The 19,389-nt window shown below is 43.3% G+C and overlaps 1 protein-coding gene across 1 annotated transcript in view; it reads left to right on the top strand.

Moving 5' to 3' along the window:
- The window catches only part of CAPN3 (calpain 3), a 396,758-nt gene that overhangs the window by 355,857 nt on the left and 21,512 nt on the right, over positions 1–19,389 (top strand). The window contains exons 20-21 of the mRNA XM_078659629.1: positions 869–937; positions 6,884–6,962. Of these exons, the coding sequence (XP_078515755.1) occupies positions 869–937; positions 6,884–6,962 (148 nt within the window). The remainder of the gene's footprint in view (positions 1–868; positions 938–6,883; positions 6,963–19,389) is intronic.

Here is a 19,389-nt window from a genome sequence, read left to right as displayed (position 1 = left end):
TCTCAAGACACTGTTTCCCGAAACAATGATGTTATTGACTTAGTTTTAAGGAAGAGTTCTCGTGTTAGACAGATTCCTGTGAAATTACATGATTACTTATGTTGAATTTTTTTTCTGTTTTTGTTTTTTTTTTCTTCTCTTTTCTTTTATTCTGCATTTCTTTTGTTTTTTTTAGGGGGGAAGGTGTGTGTATTCCATGTTAGAATTGTTATTGTACATTTCCACTGTAACATTCTCTGTGTGTTCAATAGAACAGTCTCTACTGGTATTCTGCTGAAGGTGGTTGTTCAAGCTGTATCTCTCAATAAACCTATCAACTTCTACCTGGACTACTTGAGGTATTTACTACACATGTGTTGGTTAATTGGTTCCATTGAGGCAAAAGTAGATTACAATCCACAGAAAGCACTGATTCCTAAATTGAAAGCAATCTTGCAACCCTGATAGCAAGACAAGTAAGGTTAACCAATGAAACTCTGCAGTCAGTGGCAACTTTCTACAGACTTTGAGGACTGGCTCGAGCTAACCTTAGTAAACTGCTTCAGCATCAGAAGAAATTAACGATTTATCCCTTCAATCACTTATTCTGGAAACCCTTGCAGGTTCTATTCAGATATTTCATGGATTCTTCTTCCCCACTCGAGCCACTCTCCTGTACTTCTTCCCAAAGTCTCCCACCTACTTCCTTTCCACTTCCACTGTATATTCCTAACTCTGAAATGGTAGTTTTCAAAGTCAACATAGTGAACTGGGAAACATTATCAGGAAATAATATTAGTGGACTAGACACAGATTTGTCCAGAATACAATGAATCTTGCCAAGTTTGTTTCTTATGTTTCCTTCCTCCTTAACCTAAACCTACCACAGACGGATGGCACTGGCAAGCTTAACCTGGAGGAGTTCCAGCACCTCTGGAAAAAGCTAAAGCACTGGCAGGTAAAGTTGAGCGATTCATTCCACTCTGTACTGATAGTTTATTCTAAGTGTATTATTTGATAGCGGTGGCATCTGTTGGAACGCAGATGTGGAAACAGCACAAAAGAACAATGTTAGTACACCCTTGCCTGCAGATCCCCACATAGGCAGCCAGCGGCTGCCTGAAAGTATTTTTTGATTCACCTTTAAGTAAGAACAAGGCTTTTCCTAAGATTTACTCTCAGACAAGGTGTAGGTGTAGGTGTCAATGGTTCAAAACCACTTCAGTTTAGAAAATTCTTTAAGGTCCTAAACACACAGCACTGTAAACATTAACAATAACGTTTACATTTTAAAATTTTAAAAAAGGAATTGTAGAATAAGCAAATTAATCATCTGTTCACTATTCGCCACCAGAAAGTTATAAATAGAGGAAATCAAGTTATATTACCATTTTTAGGTAAAGCTGATACAGCTAAACCTTGACAAAGAAGGATGGGGAACCACTATGAATATATTAGAAATGGCAAAATATTAGAAAAGCTTCTACTACTGAGTATCTTCTAACTATGACCAAAGTGAAAGGTAGACTGGGAAGCAAGTGGATGATGTCGGCCTAGTGCTACAGATTGAGCATATTAGGAAAAGTGACCTTCAAAATTAGAAGCCTACTTAGAAATGAACTTATTCCTAGGTTGAAATAAGGAGCAGGAGTATCTGTCAATGCCAACAGAGGGGGGAAAGTGATGATTCTCTGCAAATCTTGCCAATTCAGACAGCTAGGTTTGGATCAGGAAACTGTGGTTTCAGGTATCCGATGAGGAAAACGGCTTTGTAATAACTCAGCTCAGGATAGCAGGCAGGTGTACATTTTCTGCTTCTGTAACATTACAGATGTTTTAAGCAAACCATACACTCTTAAGAATGTAATCAGTGCACTGTAAAACTTTTACCAAACAATTAATTTCTTAGTGATCTAACAGTTGGAAACAAGATACAAGGCTAGATTATTTTCCTTCACAGTTTGAACTCCTCCCAAACTGAGATATGTGGTTGAACCTTTGGAGTATTTCAAATATAGCCTCTTAGCAGAGGGAGAAGCTAGACTTTGTAAAGAACCCTCAATCCCTAAAACGTCTCTTGATATTCTGATATGTATGAGTGATCTAGACTTGCACTAGTGCATCCGAATCCCCTCTCATAATCTGAATCTCATACTAGATCTGGTTCAAGATAGGAATTTTGCAGGTGTTTTCAGTTGTTCCGTTTGCTTGTTTAGGCCATGGCAAAATGGAGTTCTCTTTATTGGCTGCTTGCGCTATTTTGAACTAAACCACCCCTTTAACTTCTGTGACAAAATGAACAGGAAGATCACTTAAAGGGGCACTCTGACCCCCTAACGGACAAGGTAGCCAGGCTTTCTGATCAAGATCGTGTCTCTCAGTCAGCTTTTAAATCAATCAATCAGTCAAATTAAATAGAGCTTGTAAAGCGCACGTCTACTCTATAGAATGTACCGGCGCTAAAGGTTCATTGACCGGTGATCTCACAGAAGATGAACACAAACTAAAAGACACCACTAAAAAGCTAGGTTTTCAAGCTGTGTCTGAAGGAGTCAGAATCCTTAATGGCACAGAGGTGCTGGGGAAGAGCATTCCAGCTCACAGCAATTAGCACAGTGATGGAGGTGTCTCTCCAACTCTTCTTCGTCTTAGGCATCACTGCCAGCAATGCTTCAGCAAAGTGTAAAGTTCTGGATGGATGATACCAAGGAAGTCGCTTAGTTAGATATTTGGGACCTAGTCCATAGAAAGCTCTGTGGGCTAGCACCAGTCACTTTAACTTCATTCTTGCCCGGATGGGAAGCCTATTGCAACTCCTTGAGATGGACCTGAACAGGGATGTTCCTCAGAATGTTAAACAGGAGCCAGATTACAGCGTTCTGCACCAACTGGAGTCTCTTTAGCTGGTACAAAGGGAGACACCAGTATAATGCATTGGCCTTATCCAGCCAGAATGATATAAGGGCATGGACAACATTTTCTGACAAGGGGCCGGGAGCAGAAAAAAGACCTTCCTCATAAACCGGAGAACGCCAAAACATGTCCCGACTACACTCTCCACCTGTGGCTCGAAGGACATGTTGTCGCACTTCACTCCCAGATTCCTAAACACTGTAGTGGGGGTCTGAAGAGATGGTTCAGAAATAGGCCAAACCTCCCCACCCCACAAATTGGGGGTGATCCCAAAACCAGTACCTGTGTCTTACTCATGTTGTACTGGAGTTTACTCTGGCACATCCACTGGAGCACCGCTGATAGACACACTTTGAATCTATTTTTGGCACTAGAGATGTTCCCGTCCCAAGTTAGAAGTATTTGTATTATGTCAGCTTAAGATAAGACCTCACTCCAAATGATTTCACCAGGGTTTAAGAGACATTCAACAATGTCAGACTCAGGATAGGGCTCTTGGGGAACCCAATCTTAATGGATTTGGAGTCAGACGTAAATGGCAGCATCCATACAGATTTACATCTGCTCGATATAGAACGTTGGATAAACCATTTCACTATACAGTCCAATACAATCAGCCCTTCCCTGCCTTTTACGAAGGAATGTAATTACTCTGCCTCTGCCCAGCCTACATATGGCCTGTAACATATAACCTGGAACAAGTTGGAACCTTGACAAGGAGGGTTACATGCCTACTATTCCTGCCACTGCCAGCTCTTGCAGGGGGGGTCCTGCATTTTCACAAAACACGTACGCTCCTTGATTTGCGTTTGAAAACACCAGAGTTTATCGCATTCAAATTTAAAGTAAATGTCCTTCAATTTAGTTAGGCTGCCATTTGCTTTCCTAAAATTCCTGAATTAGGAGTCTGAGAAGGAACATTCTCGAAAAAGATGAGATAAGCCTGCATAGTGCTGGCCCAGCACACATAGAGCCTAGATTAGCCTGCAGGGATACTGGCCTGCTAGCTTACAAGCAAGAAAGCAGTATAGCTAGGAGATTGCCTCAGCCTGTCACAAGGCTTGTTCAGGTTTAATAGACCGAGCCAGCCAACTAAGTGCTGGTCCAGACAAGCAAAACAGCCATCCCGAGTCCACCAGGGATCCCCACTGACCAATCATCCACCACCCCCAGCCAGCCGACAGGCCACCCCATCCTGCTAGGAGGCATCACACACCTTCCTAGAACCTATCCAAACCTGAAATAACTCCATACCAAGCTGTAAGTCTTCAGTGTGACCACACAAACTGATGACATCACTACATGATACGCTCCCTCTACCAGACCACACCCACCTTTCAGTATTCCAACCCTGACCTGTCCTGTTCTGCCTAACTTAATATACCTGACCTTCCCAGGTGTCCATCACAACCTGACACCCACCACAGCGCACTGAAGTAGTGCGAGCCTGCCCTAGCTTGCCTTGAGAACATCTTGCTCTGCCTCTAACTGGGGTCTCACCCTGTTAGAGCCCACCCGAAGGTGCTACTGTGCTGTTTATTGATTAACACAAGGGAACCCAACTAGTTTGCTGAGGACCGTGGGTAGTTACTGTTATCAAAGACAAGGGTCCTTAGCTTACATATTTTGCAAGGAAAAAGATAAAATATAGACCATGATAGGCAACTATATGTGTCACTGTCCAGCCGGACAGGATATTTTATTTTCACAAAATAATAATAAGACTTGTAGTTCAGAGATAATTCAACAGGCACAATCCTGTACCAAGGCAAGGCAATTCAGAGAACATACAAGGTGTTCGAAAGTTTTAAAGCAGGCAAAAAAAGAGAGAAATGAGCAGAATTGGCCACTTTTAAATCAGTGTTCAATTGAAGTAGTGCCAAAGAAGGCACCAGACACAACAGAGTCAGGCAAAAGCTGTATAATATGTCAGTCCTGATGATGATCCCAAACAATTGAGCATAGGGGATCGAAACGTCGACTTTTGTAAAGCACCTTCACAACCAAACTATTATGTTAAACTCTGTTGTGTCTGGTGCCTTCTTTGGCACTACTTCAATTGAACACTGATTTAAAAGTGGCCAATTCTGCTCATTTCTCTCTTTTTTTGCCTGCTTTAAAACTTTCGAACACCTTGTATGTTCTCTGAATTGCCTTGGTACAGGATTGTGCCTGTTGAATTATCTCTGAACTACAAGTCTTATTATTATTTTGTGAAAATAAAATATCCTGTCCGGCTGGACAGTGACACATATAGTTGCCTATCATGGTCTATATTTTATCTTTTTCCTTGCAAAATATGTAAGCTAAGGACCCTTGTCTTTGATAACTGTGCTGTTTATGACATACAGAATTGTGAACATTTTCAACATCATGTATAGCAGATATTTCTGCATCATTCGATCACTCCAGCAGATACAGAGCAGTGTAAATACTCATGCCTCCCCATCACAAAAGTACTGTGCATGTTTCAAAATTAAGAATGTCTTCAAGGTTAGTGTGTATGCCACAAGTTTATTGTATGCAGCACATCTTATGAAATAGAACGAAACAGTGGTTTATGCTCCAGTAAGTGTGAAAAACAAGGACCCCTTGAACAGTAAATTGTTCAATTCCTAGGACAGGGGAAATCAATTCAAGTGGAAAATAACTCCTAGGCAATCAATCATGTTGCCTTGGAGTTATTTTCCACTTGAATTATGCTCCAGTAAGACCACCTCAGCGGGTGATCCATACTACCAGTCCTCCCAATTCTACCTCTTGTGTAACTTACCTGATTCACCGCAGACAGAACATTGGCAAAGGAAACGCGTTACTCAGAAAGAATGAGGATGGTAGTCCATAAAGAGCACGGCCATTTTCTCTTGATAGCTGCGGTATAGAAGCAACTGTTGTACTCTTCAGTCTTGCTTCTCTCTGGTGCCCTCAAGAATACAAGGTTCTTTTTATAGGTTGAGGGTGACATTTTGTCAAGTGGATGAGCTGTTGAACCAGTTGATTTTGGTTTCAGTACCCACTTCACCACTTGATCAAAATGGCCCAGCATGTCAGTAGTGGCTCCTCCGCAATAACAGAGGAGTATCAGCCCACTGCCTGGCTCAGAGCCAGCAAATGTAAAATAAAACGATGCTCTTGTAACGTTTTATTTTACATGTGCGGGCTCGGCCAGCGGTGTTGGGAGTGGGGGGTATTGGCATAAGGGGGGGGGGAGTGCTACGAGCACTCCACTCCCAAAGTACGCATGTGTGTTTTGGCCGGCCGGCTCAGGCTGACCAAAACACACATGCGCACTTAGGGTTTCTCCAGACCATCTGCATTGAGCATCCTGGCTGTAGAAACCCCACATACTTCCTGGTCTGAGCAGGGCGTCTTCCCTGCCTGCTCAGACCAATCCCCACACTGCTCTGAAGCACGGGGATTGGATGGGAGTCTGCATCCCAGAGACTGCTGTGACCCAGGAAGAGGAGAGGCGGGAATGCAATGTGACGCTGGAGGCAACTGGCTGCGGCAGCAAAAGGTATGTTTTATATATTTTTAATATTGAATTCCTGCTGCACGACCCCACCTGCCCCACCAGCCTTTGTTTAGGGTGGGCCGCTCTGCATCACGTACATGTGTTTTTAAAGCCAGTGTCTTTGTTCTCTTAACTAGGAGTTTACAAACAAGCAAGTGCTCGCTACTATAGTGTATGGAAAATCTGGATAATCACATTATCTCACTCAAAAGATTTGCTGTGCTTAATTTATACTTTCAAGGTTCAATTACAAACAGTGACTTTCAGGTTGTTTAGATCCAACAACCAGTGCCTCATCCAGAAGGTCCATTCAGTAGCTGCCAACCTTGCTTGAGTTTCTGTTACTGTTCTTCAATGTTCACCTCTTCCAGATATGCCAGCACTCCAGCCAGGTGCCGGGCTGGTTTCTCCACTGGTTAACAATAATGAGGCATTTTTTTCAATATGTATATTCACCAATAATCCTTTTTCTTGCAGAAAATCTTTGCACGCTATGACGCTGATCGTTCAGGCACCATCAATAGCTATGAGATGCGCAATGCTGTCAATGAAGGAGGTAATGTTCTGTGAGGTTAACTGATACATATAGGCTTTTTTTGTCCTTGCCTGAAGAGTAGTCAGTCTCCTCTTTTTCTGACCTTCCTACTCATTCCTTTCTCTTGTTAATCTGTCTTTGTCTTACTGTTAGCTCTCCTGCACATTTTTCTGAATCCCCATGTCTATGCTGGTGCATTTCTTCTTCTTAGTTTGCTCTTCTTTTGATCTAGTTGAACTTTTTCCATCTTTTCTTCATCCTCCCTATCGGTTCCTATTTTAATCTTGTGTTTTGTCTTGTGTCTGTTTAGAGGTACTCCTTATCTGACTTGTATCTATATTTCGGTCTTTATTTTGTTTGCGGAGGCCATTTTTCTGGTTATAAGAACAGAAGTTATATTAACATTGTCAGAATAGAGTATTAAAATGAGGACATGACATTTTCCAATTATGTTTGAGAATCTGATGTTACTTGCATTTTCTTCTCGTGTTCTGATTAGAGCTCCTATATCGGATGAAAGCTGTTTGCAAAATAAACTACAGCAGATTCAGTTTTCTCAAAACCGGACACTCAGATACATCTCAAAGAGTTTATTACTGTTATGGCTTGTGCATTATATACCTTAAACGCTAAAGAATGTAAGCCCATAAAGAACAGGGCAAATGTGAAAATGGTTTACACCGGCACTCAGAGCGGAAAGATCCTAGCTGAGCCTTTTGGAAAGAAGCTGGAAGGAAACCTTTTCTGATGACTCACAGACTACATTTATACAACAGTAACGAATCCGGCAAACTTTAGCCCTGTTTCTATCCTGCATTAGATCTTAAAACACATTGAAAGCACAGTCAATGTACAACTCTAGACTTTTCTTGTCAGCACCCACTTACATAACCCACTCACAAGTTGGTATCATCCTGGACGAGGCACAGACGTTGTGTCCATCAGAGATGATATGTCTACAGGTAGACTGCGCCAGTGTTTGGGCTCTGCTTTGGATCAATCTTTGGCCTGTGACACAATCGGTCATGTCATCTTGCTCTCCCATCTGTCTGACCTTAACATCAGAGGGTCAGTGTTAGGAAGCATCAAATCTTTCCTAGCAGATGCCCTATGACAGTACAACTAGTTAGTTTCTACTTAGAAAATAAATCGATGCATTGAGGCATTCTACAAGGTGAAGCATTGTCACCGTCTCCCTTTATATGTGTGCCCACTGGCACCTCTGGTGTAATCTTTGCAATATATGTAGCTGATACTCAGCTTCTCTGACATCCACCAAGGATGCTCAAAGCACCTTGTTACTCACAAAGAAGTTAGACATCATCAAAAACTGGGTGGGCCAAATTATCTTAAGCTAAACGCCTCCCAACTGAGCTGCTACTAACTCACCATCAAACTTGTGGAGGTCTTAACTAGGCCCCAAATATGGAAGACTGCCCTGCATCTATCTCAATTATAAAACAAATTCCTTGAAGTTCTCTTAGATCACAAGATATTCTTGGACCAGCAGGTAGCGGCTGTTTCGAAATCTAGTGTCTTCCATTTAATGACGATGAGCAGACTCACACCACTACTTAATTTCCTGCCAACGATCATTAGGATTAGTGTATTTAATCATGCCAGCATAGATTATTGTAATGCAGTTTATCTTGAGAAATAAACCGGAATAAGCTTCTACATATTTAAAATGCGGCTCGCTGCACACCTAACCTTCGGGCTGAAAAAATGTGACACATCAGACTTATTTCATACCGTGCACTAGTTTTGACCATGGGAAATGGATTCTCTTCAAAACTCTGTGCCTGGTTTGTAAAATGTACTATACATCACTACCGTATAAATTATCAGTGAAATTAGAAAATATAACCCCACTCAACAGCTAAGATGACATCTTCAATATTTGCTGACTGTTTTTTTACTTATATTTTTCACCCTAGTGGGTACCTATTTTGCACATAGAACTCTGAATATCTGTAAATGTCAGCAGAGATCAGCTCTGACAGTGGATAATAGAATCTGCACTGAGAGATCAAGAGCTGCAGGGTTCGTTAGATCTAGATTCAGTGCTCTCTGCATCTCTTTGTACCGGTTTTAGTGCATCTCGGTCCCATTTCCAGGCTGCAGTGCATGGTGAGGGAATGCGGAGCACTTACCTGCTAGAGTTTGCCATAGGTGAGCAGTTGCTTGTTTAGAGACTATTTTCTGTAGTAGTGTGCAGTATAAGGGTACTTTGCGTTCATCTTCCAGGTTCATTGCCTTTTATCCCACAGATGTTCCAACGACTAGAAAAATTCAGAGGAGTCAAAGGCCATGTATTAGTCACGTGCTCTGCTACACACTGGGGGGAGACAATGAACATCTGTGTGCTGGTCCTGCCTTGGATGTCCAGGCAGGGCAGATAGCCAGAGCTTATTGAGCCCCCTTCTTTTCAGTCTTGTGTGATTTGATGGTCTAATATTTTTGGTGGCAAAGGGAAATACTTAAAAGTTGGAAACAAAACCAAACTTGGCATTACTTGTAGATGCATAGTATGCTATATCTGGGTACCTGTGAAATGTTATTTTGATGCAAAAGATTGCCCATTCCCCGTTGTCGACTGTACCTAAGGTTTTCTGTGTCACCTCTGGGGAATATAAATCATCAACTTTATATGGGAACTGTCCTTAATAGACTGATCAAAGGTCTAATATGCTACCAATGCCTTGTGTAGGGCAGACTCACTGTTCATCTATCTCCCCACATTCTTGTTGAAAAGTTCTAAAGTTTTCCTGCACTGACCTGGTTTTGAGGTACCAGCCTTCATTAGAACAGACAAAAATACGGTAACATCATTGCAGCTTTCGATTACCCCCTCCAGAAATCACTGTCCAGAAGATATCTATACAAATTAATAAATGCTTCTGAGATGGCTCTTTAAGCAGAACCTCATGTTCAAGGCATGTTAGCTGTCGATCACCTGCTTTGCATAGCCTGCCATCTAGTGTTGGGTCCGTATGTTTGCACTTTGTTTTTGTTCGAAGAAGTCTTTTCCAGTCACGAGGTAGCTGACTCCTCCTTTCAGTGATAGTGCGCATGGGCATCAGCTACATTGTTAGATATTTTTTTCCACCATCGGGTTCGGATGTGAATTGCTGCGCTCTGGTTCGGCACCGTTTATCGGGTGCCCTTCGACACTCAATCCACTATCCTCAACGGTATTGTTTCTCGATCGCGTTTCCCATTCTCCACGTATCGTTTCGACTCAAAAATCTTCAATCGAAAACCCGTGGAGGGCCATTAGGCCTACCCACGCCAGGCTTTCTAGCAGTCGATGGAACGGACTCCATTCAAGCTCTGTCACGGGTGTCGCGTCAAGTTTCTGCTCACCGACCTGCACGAACTGTGCAACCTCTGTTTATCCCTGGAACACTGCGAGAAAGATTGCGACGTGTGCCAATCGTTTCGATCAAAGAAGACGCTCCATTACTGTCGGGCTCGACATCACGAGATGCAACACCAAGGGGGCTCCGTACCGGACATCTTCGGCAAAGATTGCGACTGGATAAGAAACACAGGCTCAAGGAGCGGAGGAGGAAGAACACATCTCCATGTCCGAGGCCGACTCCAACATGGAAGAAGAGGAGAAGGTTACACGGGGTCAGCCTACCGTGAGTACAGAAGCCCACTTGCCCCACAAACACAAGACCAAAAGTCTCCGGTCCTTCCTCTGCCTGCGGGCCAAGGTCGGCACCGAGAAAAAGTTTCAAGCGTCCCACCCCCAGGCCCAGCGACAAAACACAAAGAGAAGCCTTCGGGCTCGGGCTTGAGTCAGTCCCTTCCTGGTGGCGAACCGAAATTCTCGGTACCAAAATCAAAGCATGTCGCGGTCCACATTCCATCTTTATCGAAGAGGAAATGTTCGGTACAGAAGAGTTTGAAGCAGAAACTTTCGGCGCCGAAGACCGCGAGTAAAGACAAAAGGACTCCACCAAAAGAGCCTCAGTCCGATGTTCCACCTTCGATCCGAAACAGAAAGAACTGGTTATAAATCAGAGTACCACATTCCCCTAAAGAGAACAAATGCGGGTACTAACCCTTCACCACCATATATTCCACCTCCATCGCCCACCAATCCTCAATTACTCATCACACCCACTAATTCACCACCACTATCACCTGACCCACAGGATGAAGAGGGAGAAGGATAGGCCACAGGATGTTGACCCATCGGAGGATTATGACACTAACCCAAAGACGGATAATGACCCTGACTTATACCTGTCCAGACCATCACCACCTGACAACAATATAGGGTACATTGAGCTTCTTAACAGGGCTGCTCATTATCATGGGTGGAACTGCATAAGGAGGCTTAAGAGGAGGACTTCTTGTTTGAGACCCTAAGTTCCTCTCAAAACCCATACACTGGCAGTGCTTAAGGGTATGCTTAAACATGCAGAGGAGGTGTTCAAAGATCCTGTAAGGGCAAGAATCATCACACCTAGGGTGGAGAAGAAATATAAACCAGCACTTACTGACCATCAAGTGTCAGCTGCCCATAGACTCTCTTGTGGTTTCCAATGCTCACAGTATAGCTAACTCACAGACCACAGGTGAGGCCCCTCCTCCTGATAAGGAGTCCTAGTTAATTGATGCCTCTTTTCTTGTGCCCCTAGGCCAGTGTGTGGACTTTTTTATTAAGGACTTTGTACCTAAAACTGAATGCTATGTAAGGGGCTGCATGGCGATGATAAACCTAGTTGAACACCACCCGTTCAATCCAATGTCCTCTGTGTTGTGTACAATGGATGTTGAATCCTTGTACACCAACATTCCCCAGATCTTGGACATGGGTGTCATTCAAAAGGTCCTTGACTCCAGGCCCCGTCCTCACACTGTCCCAACACTTTTCATACTCCAACTACTCGAACTCTGCCTCACAAGAAATTTTTCTCCTTCGATAATGAGTACTATCAGCAGGTCAAGGGAACATCAATCGTGCCGTTTTTGCCCCCAACCTAGCGATACTTTTCATGGATTACCTTGAGGTGACAGTTATCCTATCCCCTACAAATCCCTTTTTTTCTGGCGTCACATTATGGCGCCGTTACATAGATGATATTTTTCTAATCTGGCATAACAATGAGGACATACTCCACCAATTTCTACACTGGCTAAATAACAACTGCTTAGGACTCACATTTACCACATTTACCTTGTCCCTTGACCACTACTCAGTTGCTTTCCTGGACCTCACCATCTACCACTCTAACAGTGAGCTACATACAAGGCTCTACAGGAAAACCACGGAGCGCAACACGCTTCTTCGCTATGAAAGTAATCACCCGAGAGCACTACGTGACTCTCTACCATATTCTCAGTTTTTACGTATTAGGCGTAACTGTTTTGCAAAACTAGACTATTTTCAAGAGGCTTCCACATTATCAACCAAGTTAAAAGCACGTGGCTATCTTAAACGAATAGTACGCAATGCCCTGCAGCTAGCAACGTACTGTCCAAGGGAAATCTTGCTATCACCATAGGTCAATTCCAATACAAATCGAATAGTCTGTGTTATGACATTCTCGCCAATATCAAATCCCATTTGTAAGTCCATTCTTAGACACTGGGCAACACTTAACGCTGGTAATTTAAATATTGAGCGCCCCCTATTTGCATTTTGCAAAAGCCGTAATTTGAAACACCACCTTGTAAGAGCAGCGCTACCCAATCCCAAACCGCCCCTTACACTTGATGCATATTGGGGTCTTGAACCACTGATTGGACACTCAAAATGTGGTAATTGTAATGTGTGCGACTTCACATTAGAAGGCGAGGTTTTCACTTTTAACAATCTTGTCATCAAATCAGGGTCCATTTCAAACTGTAACACCTGCAATGTAATTTATATGATCCAATGCCCTTGTCCTAAAATCTATATTGGACAAACTACTCAGAAAATAAAGACTCGCTTTGGACAACACCATAGCAGGGTCGGCTGCCAAACCCCGAATACGCCTTTGGTTGAACATTTTAATCTTGCCGGCCACAAGGAGGATGACATTCAATGGACAGTTCTCAGTATTGTGAAACAACCACACAGAGGGGTCGACATGGCGCAACTTTTAAACAAAGAGGAACTGAAACTGATTTATCCGCATGGATAGCATCAAGAACGGATTGAACAGGAACGAAAATTGGACCACCTTACTCTAAAAACCCCATGATGCACTATCAATTTTTCTAGAACTGTTCCTCTAACTACAATGGCATGACCCAGACTATGTGTAGATAATTTGCAATACTCTGCCCATATATGCGAATGCAGTTGTGGTATTTTAAGAAATGTTGTGGTGTTTTCCCCTCCCTGTAAATATCATTCCTTGCTTCTGTCCTTATGGCTCCAGTGCAGGAGCACTCTTCATCCAATTTAAAATCACTTTAGGCTCTCCATGCTTGGGCTACCTACTGCTCCAGAACTGTTTAATTCCGTTGTACTGTCAGGACTAAGAACATGGCTGTCCTATCATACAACAGTCATTAAATCCGTTACAAAAAAAAAAAAAGAAATTGATTGTGGTAAATTGAGATGCATTCATTTACAATTCCTTTTTTGCTTCTCTCTGATATTCTTCCTTCTTTCCGGGCTTTACTGGTTCAATTGCGGAGGCATGCTCAACTAAGTCTTTTTTCCATGTTCACACACCCCTCACCCAACATGGCGCCGCAATTTCACCCAAGATCACGTGGGTTTGCACGCTTTAAACTCCAGTTTCCTTCTGCCCCATGCATCCCAGCCATCGCGCTCATGAACGACAATTTCAAATAATCGGTAAGTGCACTCGTACTGACAGTATTTATAAAGCGCACTACTGCTGAGGTGTCTTGATGCTTTGGTAGACATGAACTAAGACATAAAACGCATACTTTAGTGTTGGCAAAAGAGCCATGTTTTGATTTCTTTCCTGAATGCCAATCTGTTACGTACTCTTCTCAGATGTACTGGTAGCGTGTTCCAGAGTTTGGACACTAGGAAGGAGAACCGCTTTCCTCCACAGCATACTCTTTTTATCTTTGGGATTTGTACAAGGCCAAGAGTGGATGACCTTAGAGTCCGGGGAGGAAAATAATGTAAGAACAGACCTTGCACATCCTGGGCTCCAAACAGAGCTTTGTGCACCAGGCAGAGTGATTTGAATTCAATGCGTCTTCGTACCGGAGGCCAGTGAAGATTCTTTATCGCTTTCAATGTCGGCTGATGCTTAGGCAGCCCAAGCAAAACTCTGGCTGCTGCATTCTGGATAGACTGAAGTTTATCCAATTGGGCAACACCCATTTCCAGATAGAGGGCGTTGCAATAATCGATTCTGGATAAAATGGTGGCTACTACCACCGTTTTCCTCAAGGGGAAAGGAATTTAAGGGGGAATCTTTCTCGAGCACCTTAAAGTAAAGAAGCATGCGGACGTGCCTGATTAATCTGCAACGCCCAGGTGAGATTTTTATCAAACATAACTCCCAAATTCCTGGCCTTTATGACTGGCACTGGACAAGTGCCAGCTGTGCTAGGCCACCACAGCTGATTCCAGATTGGGTCTTTCGAGCCAAACTCAAGAATTCCGTTTTCTCGGCGTTCAACTTCAAGAAGTTCGAGCTCATCCAAGTCATCAAAGCTGAAGTACATTTACAGAAATCAGCTGCCCGAGCATCTGCAGACTCAGTTACAGAAACTATAAGCTGAGTATCATCTGCGTAAAACACCAATGTAAATCCATAGTTCTTTACCAGTCTGGCCAGAGGGGCTACGTAAATGTTAAAGAGTGTTAGTGATAAGGCTAAACCTTGTGGGACTCCACCCGGGAGGGAGAATTTCTCAGATCTGTATCCATTCCAAAAGATCATTTGTTTTCATTTGATCGGCTCTACGCGGTTTGGTCTAAACTCCCGTTTTTTTCTTAGGGCATATATTGGTACCTAACCCAGCCCTGAACCTAGAAATTACCGGCTAGGTTTCCAAAACTTTAATTCCTTGGAAATTCCATTTGGTTAACCGCTAATGTATATATTCGCGGTAAGCAGTTTTCACTGTTCTATGCTGGCGTCCACCGCGGTCACCCTTCCCCCTTCTATCACCAGTTAATTATTTTCCATACAGGACCGCTTATTACAGTGATTCCACAGCTCCTACAGAACATTCAAGCTCTTCCTGCGTTTGCCCTCAATACGGCATCAAGGTCAGCCTCGCTACCTGCTGCCCGCGCCACCGTAACATGCACGATAATACGCACTCGCAGCATGCGCCGGTTTCTGCCACCCCGACACTTCTTTATGCACATCGACCGTTTTTTCTAGTACAAAACGGTTAGCAGCCACTTGCATATGCCCTCCCAGTGGCCCGTTAAACAGGGGCAAGATGGTTATCAATCGCACCTTCACACTAATATATCGCTTAGCCGTTGCACTACCATTCATTGAAAGAACTAGTCACGACTACCACCTAGCTCACAACAGCACCACCATACCGCCTTTTATGTAGCAGCACTCACCCCCATTTTTGGTTCCCTGTCATAATACTTGAGCCCAAATAAGCGCCTTTTTAATTCTTGTGCACATGTTTGTCTATAGCAATCACAATTTGGCTGGCACAGGAGTTTTCACCAGGAGATCACCTTTAGCTCCTAAACTACGTGTGCTCTAATATCATCTTTTTTCTGCCTTCCTTCCTAATTTTTCCCTTGTTCTACAGGCAGTGTATAAATTCAAGCTTGTATTTTCCCAGTCCTGATGATGATCCTAGTATTGTTTTAAAGACGATCGAAACTTCGTCGACTTGTTTAAACAGTATGCACATCAATCCGCTGTGTTAAAACAAGTGCAATTACTGTTTCTTTAAAAGCTTACACTAATTATTACTATTGGCTACAAGCTACTCCCGTCTTGCCTGAAATGTTTTTTGGCCAAATGTAATTGTTTTGTGTTTGTGTAGGACGCAGTACTGTGTCCCACTCTATTACGTGCTCTTATTCATTTAGCATTTTTTGATTCATTACATTGTTTGTCCGGCTGGACATCCTTAATATAGCCCTGATTCTAGTGTATACTTATCATAACTGTAATTTGTTTTTTAAGGACCTTTGTGTCTGTTAAAAAGTTGACACTCCAGGTCCTTATCTTCCTTGTGGAAGATTACATGCAACAAGGAAACTTTGACTTAAAATCTGGCGTTTGACTTAAAATCTGGCAGAAGGGTAGCCTCACAAGTGGGTAATCATTAGTGCATCGCTAATGCTCAGGCTTTGTTAGCCAGATATGAGGGGGCTCATTATGATGAGTTAGAAAAACCCATGCAAATTTAGCCTGATGAATCTAAGGCAAATGATCTTATTCAGGAGGGCAAACTTATCACCAATACCTCCTTCAAGTGCGCCCTAGACGCAGCAGACACAGCAGCGCGTCCATTCATCCATGGTTGAGAATTTCAGGTTTCAAACCTGTGGTACAGGCCTCTATTCTCAACCAGCCGTTTGACAAAGTGCACCTGTTTGGTCCAGCAGTTGACATCTCTGGAAAAAATGGAAAAAGATACTGCGGTCGCAAAGTCAATGGGGGCTTTTAAGTTACCTATGAATAGGGGTTCCTTTTGTTGCTCCTTTTACAGGGATGGCTCCAAAAATATTTCTACAGAAAATCCCTCTTCCTCTTACAAGGGCAACAGCCAATTGCCCTCATCAGGAGGCTATTTTAGAGGAGGTTTTAGACGACACAATGGTAAGGGAAGAGGCAGAGGAAACTCCACACACACTTCCCCTACAAATAACAAGCAGTAACTTCCTTCCGCTACCCCGAGCATTCCACTCCTGTTGTGGGACGTCTCTCACAATTTCTTCCTGTCTGGAACACAGTCACCTCAGACAAATGGGTTTTACAAATTATCCAATATGGTTACTGCCTGGAACTTACAGATACTCCCCCAACTATTCTTCCAAGATTGCACGCAATGTCACAAGAACATCTTACTATTCTAACGCAAGAAGTTCTCTCTCTGTTAGAGAAAGGGGCTATAGAACCAGTCCCATTAAAATATTACTCCATGTACTTCTTAATTCCCAAAAAGGACAGCTCTCACAAACCTATACTAGACCTCAGAGAATTAAATCTATACCTTTTCACATGGTCACAGTCCAGCAAGTGCTCCCGCTCCTTCAATAGGGCGACGTTCTGTCCACTCTGGACTTAAAAGACGCCTATTTCCATATTCCAATATACCCTGCTCACCGCAAGTACCTCAGGTTCGTAGTAGCAGGCCAGCACTATCAGTTCAAGGTGCTCCCATTCGGACTATCTACCGCACCAAGGGTTTTCACCAAGTGCCTGGCAGTCGTCGCAGCTCATCTACAAAGACAATACATTCACGTCTTCCCATATTTGGACGACTGGCTCATAAAAGCCAGCTTGCAAAAAATATGTTCATGTCACACTCCCAAAACAGTGCAGTTGCTCCACAATATTGGATTCACAGTGAATCTGTCCAAATCCCATCTACCGCATTCCAACTCACAGGCATATCTGGGAGCCACAATAGATACACAAAAGGCTTTGGCCTACCCCAATCCAGCCAGAATCCGCAACATGAAAACTTAATTCTGTCAGTTTCATGCCTCAACACTCATTGCCAGCTCAAGTGTTCATGCATTTACTAGTGATGATGGCGTCTTGAATTCTAATAGTCTCTTACACAAGACTCCAGATGCCTCCCCTTCAGGAGTGCTTAGCACTAATATCAGATCGAGTGTTGGTGAAAGGCTGCACCCATCACTCTCTGCAGTGGTGGAATACACAAAACCTTTCAAAGGGCTGCCCTTCATTGACTCAGTTCCACAGATAGTGCTAACAGCAGACGCATCGCTCACTGGTTGGGGAGCTCATCCCCAGACGCTTATAATTCAGGGCATGTGGAGCCTGCAGCAAAAGCAGCTTAACATAAATCAGATAGAGCTGCTAGCAATTTTTCTAGCGCTCAAAGATTTTCAAATACATCTAGTAGGCAGATCTGTCTTGACTTGTACGTACAACATGACAGCAATGTACTACATACAAAAACAGGGGGACACACTCTCTCCAGCTGTCACAGCAAGCACAGACCATCTGGAGATGGGCTATATGTCACAAAATGTATCTCCTTGCAGGACACCTTCCAGGAGCAAACAATCAGATTGCAGATCTGCTTAGTAATCAGAGACAACAGATCCACGAATGGGAACTCCACCCTCAAGTTATCCTCCCATTCTTCCAAACGTGGGGCTTTCCGGACATAACTCTGTTCGCCACAAACCTAAACGCAAAATGCCCAAGCTTTGCATTCAGGCAACCACACTCATTTTCCAAAGGCAATGCACAATGGATGAATTGGTCAGGGATATTTGCCTACGCTTTTCCGCCTCTCCCACTCATTCCATTAGTGGTTTGGAAGCTCAGACAGGCGTTCCTGACACTAATCCTAGTTGCTCCCACATGGGCCTGGCAACCCTGGTTCACAACCCTGTTGGAGCTCTTGGTAGTTCCTCACCAAAAACTACATCTCCCTCCCAATCGTCCCACTCAGAGCCTTGGAGACATAAGACATCCAGTTTCCAGTCATTTCACCTGAAATCTAGAGTTTGGCTACCTTAATCTCCCGCCAGACTGCATGAACATGATCAAAGTGGAAGCGATTTGTAATATACTGCAGAACTATCAAATCGATCCGCTGGACACTTCAGTTCAAAACCTCATTTGCTATTTATCACATCTGCAGCGTTTCAATTTAGCATACTCTTCCATACGCTTACATCTTGCTGCAATCGCTGCATACCTGTAGAAAAGACAACATCTGTCTCTCTTTTGAGTGCCTGTCATTAAAGCATTTATGGAGGGGCTTAAAAGAATCATTCCTCCAAGACCTGCTGCAGTGTGGAATCTTAACATTGTCCTTACAAGACTGATGTGTCCACCCTTTGAGCCATTGCATAGATGTGAACTGCAATTTCTCAATTGGAAGGTAGCTTTCCTCATAGCTATCACATCACTGATGAGAGTAGGTGAGCCTCAGGTACTAATCATTGAGGAACTATTGTTACAAGTACACCAAAACAAAGTGGTTCTTTGGACCAACCCTAAATTTCTACCAAAGTTCATTTCTGCTTTTCATATCAACCAATCGGCTGAGTTGCCTGTGTTCTTCCCTCAACCAGATTATGTGGCAGAACGTGCTTTGCACACTTTAGATGTGAAAAGAGCCCTACTTTACTATGTAGAAAGGACAAAACCTTTCCGCAAAGACAAAACCACTATTTGTCGCTTTTGCGCCACCACATAAAGGCAATCCTATATCAAAATCAGGTATTGCACAGTGAATAGTCAAGTGCATTCAGACATGCTATGCTATGAAGCAAAACGAACACTAAAATTCCCCCTAGAGCGCACTCGGCACG

The sequence above is a fragment of the Lissotriton helveticus genome, chromosome 9, assembly GCF_964261635.1.
Source record: "Lissotriton helveticus chromosome 9, aLisHel1.1, whole genome shotgun sequence".
NCBI classification, from domain to species: domain Eukaryota; kingdom Metazoa; phylum Chordata; class Amphibia; order Caudata; family Salamandridae; genus Lissotriton; species Lissotriton helveticus.
Note: the sequence above shows the minus strand (reverse complement) of the source record. Positions and strands in the feature narration are given on the sequence as shown.